This window comes from Oncorhynchus mykiss, chromosome 18 (assembly GCF_013265735.2).
Source record: "Oncorhynchus mykiss isolate Arlee chromosome 18, USDA_OmykA_1.1, whole genome shotgun sequence".
Taxonomy (NCBI): Eukaryota; Metazoa; Chordata; class Actinopteri; order Salmoniformes; family Salmonidae; genus Oncorhynchus; species Oncorhynchus mykiss.
In genome coordinates, this window is record NC_048582.1 from 65,261,592 (window position 1) to 65,271,978 (window position 10,387).

The 10,387-nt window shown below is 40.2% G+C and overlaps 1 protein-coding gene across 3 annotated transcripts in view; it reads left to right on the forward strand.

Annotated features, from left to right (window-relative positions):
• The first annotated feature begins 981 nt into the window (after positions 1 to 981).
• LOC110496699 (zinc finger protein 40) overlaps positions 982 to 10,387 on the forward strand; it is a 100,138-nt gene continuing 90,732 nt past the window's right edge. Inside the window, exons 1-2 of one of the 3 annotated variants that reach the window (XM_036953522.1) lie at positions 982 to 1,100; positions 6,065 to 6,227. In XM_036953522.1, the coding sequence (XP_036809417.1) occupies positions 6,188 to 6,227 (40 nt within the window). In that variant the 5' untranslated portion in view covers positions 982 to 1,100; positions 6,065 to 6,187. Of the gene's footprint in view, positions 1,151 to 1,220; positions 1,539 to 6,064; positions 6,228 to 10,387 lie in introns of those variants that run through there. The other 2 variants (XM_036953520.1, XM_036953521.1) reach the window with 2 other exon arrangements.

Consider the following 10,387-nt stretch of genomic DNA (forward strand, 5'->3'; position numbering starts at 1 on the left):
CGGCAGTCCCATTCTGTGAGCTTGTGTGGCCTACCACTTTGCGGATGAGCCGTTGTTGCTCCTAGATGTTTCTACTTTAAAATGACAGCATTCACAATTGACCGGGGCAGCTCTAGCAGGGCAGAAATTTGATGAACTGATTTGTTGGAAAGGTGGCATCCTATGACGGTGCCACGTTGAAAGTCACTGAGCTCTTCAGTAAGATCATACTACTGCCACATTTTGTCTATTGAGATCGCATGGCTGTGTGCTCGATTTTATACACCAGTCAGCAACGGGTGTGGCTGAAATAGCCGAATCCTCTCATTTGAAAAGGTGTCCACATAATTTTGTAATAATAGTGTGTGTGCAGCATGCTATTCCATAGGCCTTTCTTTGCATTAATGCAAAGCAGTGACATCGAGTATGGGGTATTTTGCTAGGTACATCTTATCCAATGTATTATAGAAGGCTAGTATTATTCAATTTAGTTTTTTTTATATCATTAAAATGTAAACAATCTCAAATAAATTTGATTTATAATACCCTAAATGTCTATGATTATAGGGGAAAACTGACCGTAATCATTGCATGGCACACTATGTATCCTACATTTTTTATAGCAGCTGTCTAATCTTCGATTTTCAAACTCACCCTCAATACCTCTGGCAAGGCCAAAGTCTATTAGGCTTTTATATGGTTAGTAATTGCTATGGGAGATCTGCATGGGAAAGCCCGGTCGGCAGTCGTAGTGGCGCAACGTGACCTGAAAAAAAGGAACCTCCGGGAAAACCGTCAGTGCAAAGGGGAGATCTTTAGGGGGGTGGGCGACAAACGATACTTGAAATAAACACTATTTTTAAATTGTACATATGATCTACACATAGTTGATATACGTTTTAAATGAATGTGCATGTATAAAGTAGAACGTAAGGCCTTAGTAATATTGTTTTCAGTAATTTATTCGGTCGTAGTTCGACCGTCTCACACCTCCCGGAGATGACATCCTGTGGTTGGGAGGCGGAGACGGGACCCCCGTTGACGTCAGTGGGCCTGTCTGTTTCCTGCAATAGAAAGTGAGAGAAGAGAGACAAAATAATCAATTTGTCCTTACAGTTAAGGTGTGTTACACCTGCAATCCCTGACAATTATTAATATTAAGACTGCACTTGTAAGTATATTTGAATGTAGTTTGTTTATATTTATTTATTTTTTCGTTAATTTGTTGGCCACTTCGGTCTGCATCGGGATGTGTTCTGGCAGTGTTTTCACGGGGCGCTCGTGTCCAATGCTTGTCGGGGACGTTCTAGCTGGTTTGGCTAGTTCTTTTCTCAAGGCCATCACTGTTTTGTTTCGTTTAGCTCACGCCTGTGCTTTTTTTTGGTTTGCCAAGAAGGAATGTCAAATTTTAGGACCAAACAAGTCAAACTTTCAGATCCGTCGTTGCTTACATCGTTGTTTTGGTGTAGACGTCTGCAGCATTCGAATGTGGCGTGTGTAACGTTACTATCTTGCTTGCTACGCAACGTGTACCGAATGTGCCTATTTTGCTCCCATAGGTAAGACTTATCTATTGCAATTTATCTGATACACTAGCCAGTGTTTTATGTTACGCAACACATGGCAAACAAAGTGTTGAAAATAATGTCGCATTTTGTTGAATTAGGGAAGTGCAGCCGTTGTACTGTTGCAGAGAGCGAGGGGGTTCCCCTGACTCCTCCCTCAGTTACAGCGCGTTCATGTGTTGCTACTGACATAAAAATACGATGTTCCCATATTGTTTTTTGATTTAGACTGCGTTCTCTGAAAATAAAATTGACACGTGATATAACATGGATTGTGAAAGCACGTTGATGAATGACTACAAGGAAACAGGGCTGTTTACCTGTTTAGAACACTTGAAGTGGCTGTCACTTGAAGCCACCGTTATTGGTTGGATAGAGTGATCTGATTATGACACAGACAGGGGTTTGGCTATTCAACATTCATATTTCATAATGCAGGACATCGTGTCTATTGTTTTACATGCGGCTACAATGTTGTTGTAAAATGCTGCAAGGTGACGGGAAGGAATCCTCCTAGGTGTGTGTTGAATGAGTCAGCCGTTACTGACCAAGACAGAGGATTTCATTCGGACAGTTTTTGGCCTACTGCAACATTTACTCAGCAGCTCATTGTGGCGTCCTCGTCAAGCTGTCAGTTTCGGGGTGTTTCCTCAAATATTTATCAGCTGACACGCGCGCCGCACACGCACGTCTCGGTCTCCTCCTGAACATGCAGCATCGTCTGAAGCGTCAAGCATTCGACCTGTCCTTCGTTCTGCGAGGCAGGTGGGTGCCTAGGGCTGCATGGGGCTGCATGTTACATTGTGTGACTTTCAATTGTCGTTCTTTCGGTGACCTGGTTCAGACGCTATGTACCACACTGCCGATTTATTGCACTGACTTCGAGAATGATGTCATTGCTGTGGCAGCGCACATGTAGCAGTGTATGGTTAAAAATCCTACACTTGTAGTAACTGACTGTTATGTAACATAGACGTGATGCTGAAAGATAATGTTCAGTGGAAGGGATTGGACGAGGTTGCTTGTTATGAATACTACAATAGGTTATTTTAGTAACGCCATGTAGGAAATTATCTAACAGCATGCAGATCATTATATTTCAAAGGTTTTGTCATTTTCAATAAAGTCATAATTTTTTAAAAATAGATAATTCAGGGCAGTGTATTGGAGGGCTATTTGTAGGAGTGCTATGCTTTGCCGTGTTTTTTTTTTTTTGCAGAGCGCAGATTTGCATAAAAAAAAGAAAGACAGGGCAGCAATACAATAAAACAACAACTACCACGAGATCACATTGCCCTTTCAGTGTTTGCAGAGGTCTGATTGTGACGCAATGATCTATGGAGTGTTAACTTTGACAAGATGATCAGTCTGATATTAGCCCTGCCCGCTAACCGCCGTAGCACCCTGGAGCGCTTACTTCCCGCCAGACACAGGGCCTTATTTTTTGGCACCTTTCATCATTCGTGAACGTGTTTCGTCAAAGCGAAGGACAGGCATGCGTATCTGACATGGACTTGTCAATCAGGCATTTACCAAAAACAATCTCCTCTTGGTTTAGATCAGACTAGAGATAGTTACTCCAGGGCGTATAGTTATATGGATATAGATGCCTTCACATCTCTTTTGTCTGTCCAGAATTCACCACATTTCAGTCGCAGGAGTGTCATCCTGTCATACGGACATTATACCATCAAACCTAGCTGGAGCTTTCCTTTTTCAGTAGGTTTGAACTGAAGTAAAAATTTAGCCTGTGTACATTTTGGAATGAAATAAGAATTTAGCCTGTGTACATTTGGCCAAAAATAAGAATTTAAAACATGTATGTTTGAATCAATTGTTTGTATATACACTAGATGACCGACAGGGGGTGCTGCGTTGAAGCTACCGCACCTCCATCTTGGCACTCCCACACCTCCATCTTGGCACTCCCACACCTCCATCTTGGCACTCCCACACCGTTGTAGAAAATCTTTTGGAAGCTATTAAAATGCATTCACTGATGTCTAGATTTGTTTTTGCCACGTATTCATTTTATTACAGACACCTTAATGCAGGGATGGACAACTCCAGTCCTCGAGGGTCTGATTGGTGTCACTCTGTTTCTCCATCCCTAACAAACACAGCTGATTAATCACATTGCATTCTAAACTGAAGATCATGACTGGGTGATTATTGGAGTCAGGTTTGTTAGCTGGGGCTGGGACAAAACTGTGACACCAATCAGGACCTCGAGGACTGGAATCGCCCACCCCTGCCTTTAATGCATACTATATAAATATATTATGCTAAACAAATTTGTAAAAAATATATAAAAACAGTTTCCTTCAAAAAATTCCTAATCAATCTTCACACAATATCCCACAATGACAAAGCGAAAACAGGTTTCTAGACATTTTTGCTAATTTATAAAAAAACAACATATCTTATTTAAATAAGTATTCAGACCCTTTGCTATGAGACTCGAAATTGACATCAGGTGCATCCTGTTTCCATTGATCATTCTTGATGTTTCGATTGATTTGGCATAATTTGGAAAGGCACACACCTGTCTATATAAGATCCCACAGTTGACAGTGCATATCAGAGCAAAAACCAAGTTGTGAGGTCGAAGGAATTGTCCGTAGAGCTCCGAGACAGGATTGTGTCGAGGCACAGATCTGGGGAAGGGTAACAAAAAATGTATGTAGCATTGAAGGTCCCCAAGAACACAGTGGCCTCATCATTCTTAAATTTAAGAAGTTCGGAACCGCCAAGACTCTTCCTAAAGCTGGTTGCCCGGCAAAACTGAGCAATTGGGGAAGAAGAGCCTTGGTCAGGAAGGTGACCAAGAACCCGATGGTCACTCTAACAGAGCTCCAGAGTTCCTCTGTGGAGATGGAAGAACCTTCCAGAAGGACAACCCTCTCTGCTGCATTCCAGCAAATAAGGCCTTTATGGTAGAGTGACCAGACGGAGGCCACTCCTCAATAAAAGGCACATGACAGCCCACTTGGCGTTTGCCAAAAGGCACCTAAAGGAGTCTCAGACCATGAGGAAACAAAATTCTCTGGTCTGATGAAACCCAAGATTGAAATAAGAATTTAGACCGTGTACTTTTAGACTGGAATAAGAATTTACACTGTGGACGTTTGGACTGAAATAAGAATTTACACTGTGTACGTTTGGACTGAAATAAGAATTTACACTGTGTACGTTTGGACTGAAATAAGAATTTACACTGTGTACGTTTGGACTGAAAAAAGAATTTACACTGTGTACGTTTGGACTGAAATAAGAATTTACACTGTGTACGTTTGGACCGAAATAAGAATTTACACTGTGTACGTTTGGACCGAAATAAGAATTTACACTGTGTACGTTTGGACTGAAGTAAGAATTTAGAAAGTGACACCGGTTAGAGTGACAGACGTAACAACAGCAGTGTTCTCTCTTCCAAGTGAGAGGATGGGAGACTACACACACCCACCCAAGGGTTTCTGTTGACAGGTAAATGCCAGCTTTTGGCCATTTAAAAAAAATAAATAAATAAAGCAGCTAAATCAAATTGTCCGGGAGAAAGAAAAATCCATTGGAAAATAATGCTTTTTATTCATTGATGGAAATAGCAGTCGATGTGCCACAACGTCAAATGCTAATATACTTCATAGGCTAATAAATCCTCACGCTGCTTGGAAAAGTATATCTGCTGGGTTTCTATTTTTACTGACGTTAAAGATGCAAGGTCCTCTTTAAACAACGCTACTTAATATAATGTTTACATACCCTACATTACTCATCTCATATGTATATACTGTACTCTATATCATCTACTGCATCTTTATGTAATACATGTATCACTAGCCACTTTAAACTATGCCACTTAATATAATGTTTACATACCCTACATTACTCATCTCATATGTATATACTATACTCGATACCATCTACTGCACCTTGCCTATGCCGTTCTGTACCATCACTCATTCATATATCTTCATGTACATATTCTTTATCCCTTTTTTTTTTAATGAATGAATTTGATTTACTTATTCGCATTTGATTGTCCGACATCAGTTTCATAATTTCATCATTTTGTTGCCACCTTGAGTGGCCTCTTTCCACTGCTGTGGTGCTGAATCGCTGCTGGAATGGGGTGTGGGGCAGGCCGGCTCTGGTGTTCGTAGACAGCCATGTTTTTGTTATTTTAATTGGCTTAATTTAAATATTACTGTCTAGGCTAAATACAATTAGAGAGGTCTAGATTGTATTTAAATAAAATAAAAAACAGCTGTGATTTTGATATTTATTAATTAAAGTGTTCTTACAAATAGTCTGTAAGACAGGTCGTTCGCACATTTTATTATACAAATGTAATATTTTGAATTTGTTTTACTGTGTAGGCAGTCACGCTGTCCCGTGCAAAATTTGACTAACGGAAACCCTGACACACACACATAGAAGACTGCATGGAATGTTTAGTGTTTATTGATCTTCGCTGTATGTTGAGCTAACGCTGACCAACCTGTTGTTTGTGAACCCAGAGGGTGTCCCTGACTCTGTGTATGTGGAGTCAGCCGTCCCCCAGCTGGTCTACCTGCATTAGAGAATCTACCACCTTTCAGAAGATGTGTCAGTGAGTGAACCAACCAACCGGGGAGAAGAAAATGCCGCGCACAAAGCAGAACAACCCCAAGAACCTAAAAGGTGAGTCCCCAAACTGAAATGGAGTGTTGTGAATGTGACTTGTATTCTAACCTATTCTAACTTAACCTATTCTAACTTAACCTATTCTAACTTAACCTATTCTAACTTAACCTATTCTAACTTAACCTATTCTAACTTAACCTATTCTAACTTAACCTATTCTAATCTATCCTATTCTAACTAAACCTATTCTAATCTATCCTATTCTAACCTATTCTAACTTAACCTATTCTAATCTATTATATTCTAGAATAGGTTAAATTAGAATAGGTTATAATAGGATAGATTAGAATAGGTTAAATTAGAATAGGTTAATCTATCCTATTCTAACCTATTCTAACTTAACCTATTCTATTCTAATTTAACCTAATCTATTATATTCTAACTTATTCTAATTTAACCTATTCTAATCTATTATATTCTAACCTATTCTAATTTAACCTATTCTAATCTATTATATTCTAGAATAGGTTAAATTAGAATAGGTTAGAATAGGATAGATTAGAATAGGTTAAATTAGAATAGGTTAATCTATCCTATTCTAACCTATTCTAACTTAACCTATTCTAATCTATCCTATTCTAACCTATTCTAATTTAACCTATTCTAATCTATTCTATTCCAACCTATTCTAATTTAACCTATTCTAATCTATTCTAACCTATTCTAATTTAACCTATTCTAATCTATTCTAACCTATTCTAATTTAACCTATTCTAATCTATTCTAACCTATTATAATCTATTCTAACCTATTCTAATTTAACCTATTCTAATCTATTCTATTCTTTTATCCTATTCTAACCTATTGTATTCTAACCTATTGTATTCTAACCTATTGTATTCTAACCTATTGTATTCTAACCTATTCTATTATCGTATTCTATTTTATTCTATCCTATTCTATTCTAACCTAGTCTATTCTATCCTGTTCTATTTTATTATGTTCTATTCTATCCTATTACATTCTACTCTCTGTCAGGTCATCTTTAGTTTAGACTTCAATATTCAGAAGCAAGTGAGCAATAGACAGAAATAGGAAGGGATCACTGAGTCACCTGTCCTAACCCCAGTCCCCTAGCCCCCAACACACTTCTGTTCACACAGACCAAATGTCTTTAGGATCTGCTGACGCATGGTCGTCCACTTCCCTTCTGTGTCATTTTGCTGGTTAGTCTTTTGTCATACAATTTCTATTAGTGCTTCCTATTGCCTTCAGTGTGAGCTGTGGGAAGCACAGAAGTAGAATACATTGTGTAATTCTATGGAGGAACCTCCCTTTAGGCCGATATCATTGGAGTCTGTATGTTAGTTATGGTTGGAGTCTGTATGTAGGTGATGGTTGGAGTCTGTATGTAGGTGATGGTTGGAGTCTGTATGTAGGTGATAGTTGGAGTCTGTATGTAGGGGATGGTTGGAGTCTGTATGTAGATGATGGTTGGAGTCTGTATGTAGGGGATGGTTGGAGTCTGTATGTAGGTGATGGTTGGAGTCTGTATGTAGGTGATGGTTGGAGTCTGTATGTAGGTGATGGTTGGAGTCTGTATGTAGGTGATGGTTGGAGTCTGTATGTAGGGGATGGTTGGAGTCTGTATGTAGGGGATGGTTGGAGTCTGTATGTAGGTGATGGTTGGAGTCTGTATGTAGGGGATGGTTGGAGTCTGTATGTAGGTGATGGTTGGAGTCTGTATGTAGGTGATGGTTGGAGTCTGTATGTAGGTGATGGTTGGAGTCTGTATGTAGGTGATGGTTGGAGTCTGTATGTAGGGGATGGTTGGAGTCTGTATGTAGGTGATGGTTGGAGTCTGTATGTAGGTGATGGTTGGAGTCTGTATGTAGGTGATGGTTGGAGTCTGTATGTAGGTGATGGTTGGAGTCTGTATGTAGGTGATGGTTGGAGTCTGTATGTAGGGGATGGTTGGAGTCTGTATGTAGGTGATGGTTGGAGTCTGTATGTAGGTGATGGTTGGAGTCTGTATGTAGGTGATGGTTGGAGTCTGTATGTAGGTGATGGTTGGAGTCTGTATGTAGGTGATGGTTGGAGTCTGTATGTTAGTTATGGTTGGAGTCTGTATGTTAGTTATGGTTGGAGTCTGTATGTAGGTGATGGTTGGAGTCTGTATGTAGGGGATGGTTGGAGTCTGTATGTAGGTGATGGTTGGAGTCTGTATGTTAGTTATGGTTGGAGTCTGTATGTAGGTGATGGTTGGAGTCTGTATGTTAGTTATGGTTGGAGTCTGTATGTTAGTTATGGTTGGAGTCTGTATGTAGGTGATGGTTGGAGTCTGTATGTTAGTTATGGTTGGAGTCTGTATGTTAGTTATGGTTGGAGTCTGTATGTAGGTGATAGTTGGAGTCTGTATGTAGGTGATGGTTGGAGTCTGTATGTAGATGATGGTTGGAGTCTGTATGTAGGTGATGGTTGGAGTCTGTATGTTAGTTATGGTTGGAGTCTGTATGTAGGTGATAGTTGGAGTCTGTATGTAGGTGATAGTTGGAGTCTGTATGTAGATGATGGTTGGAGTCTGTATGTTAGTTATGGTTGGAGTCTGTATGTAGGTGATGGTTGGAGTCTGTATGTAGGTGATGGTTGGAGTCTGTATGTAGGGGATGGTTGGAGTCTGTATGTAGGTGATGGTTGGAGTCTGTATGTAGGTGATGGTTGGAGTCTGTATGTAGGTGATGGTTGGAGTCTGTATGTTAGTTATGGTTGGAGTCTGTATGTAGGTGATGGTTGGAGTCTGTATGTTAGTTATGGTTGGAGTCTGTATGTTAGTTATGGTTGGAGTCTGTATGTTAGTTATGGTTGGAGTCTGTATGTAGGTGATGGTTGGAGTCTGTATGTAGGGGATGGTTGGAGTCTGTATGTAGGTGATGGTTGGAGTCTGTATGTAGGTGATGGTTGGAGTCTGTATGTTAGTTATGGTTGGAGTCTGTATGTAGGTGATGGTTGGAGTCTGTATGTTAGTTATGGTTGGAGTCTGTATGTTAGTTATGGTTGGAGTCTGTATGTTAGTTATGGTTGGAGTCTGTATGTAGGTGATGGTTGGAGTCTGTATGTAGGGGATGGTTGGAGTCTGTATGTAGGTGATGGTTGGAGTCTGTATGTTAGTTATGGTTGGAGTCTGTATGTAGGGGATGGTTGGAGTCTGTATGTAGGTGATGGTTGGAGTCTGTATGTAGGTGATGGTTGGAGTCTGTATGTAGGTGATGGTTGGAGTCTGTATGTAGGTGATGGTTGGAGTCTGTATGTAGGGGATGGTTGGAGTCTGTATGTAGGGGATGGTTGGAGTCTGTATGTAGGTGATGGTTGGAGTCTGTATGTAGGGGATGGTTGGAGTCTGTATGTAGGTGATGGTTGGAGTCTGTATGTAGGGGATGGTTGGAGTCTGTATGTAGGTGATGGTTGGAGTCTGTATGTAGGGGATGGTTGGAGTCTGTATGTAGGTGATGGTTGGAGTCTGTATGTAGGGGATGGTTGGAGTCTGTATGTAGGTGATGGTTGGAGTCTGTATGTTAGTTATGGTTGGAGTCTGTATGTAGGTGATGGTTGGAGTCTGTATGTTAGTTATGGTTGGAGTCTGTATGTTAGTTATGGTTGGAGTCTGTATGTAGGTGATGGTTGGAGTCTGTATGTAGGTGATAGTTGGAGTCTGTATGTAGGTGATAGTTGGAGTCTGTATGTTAGTTATGGTTGGAGTCTGTATGTTAGTTATGGTTGGAGTCTGTATGTTAGTTATGGTTGGAGTCTGTATGTAGGTGATGGTTGGAGTCTGTATGTAGGTGATGGTTGGAGTCTGTATGTAGGTGATGGTTGGAGTCTGTATGTAGGTGATAGTTGTAGTTCACTGTGTAAGCGCTTATGTTCATCAAATCAAATGTGATTTGTCACATACACATGGTTAGCAGATGTTAATGCGAGTGTAGCGAAATGCTTGTGCTTCTAGTTCCGACAATGCAGTAATAACCAACGAGTAATCTAACCTAACAATTTCACAATAGCTACCTTATACACACAAGTGTAAAGGGATAAATAATATGTACATAAAGATATATGAATGAGTGATGGTACAGAACAGCATAGGCAAGATGCAGTAGATGGTGTCGAGTACAGTATATACATATGAGATGAGTAATGTAGGGTATGTAAGTGGGTCTAGG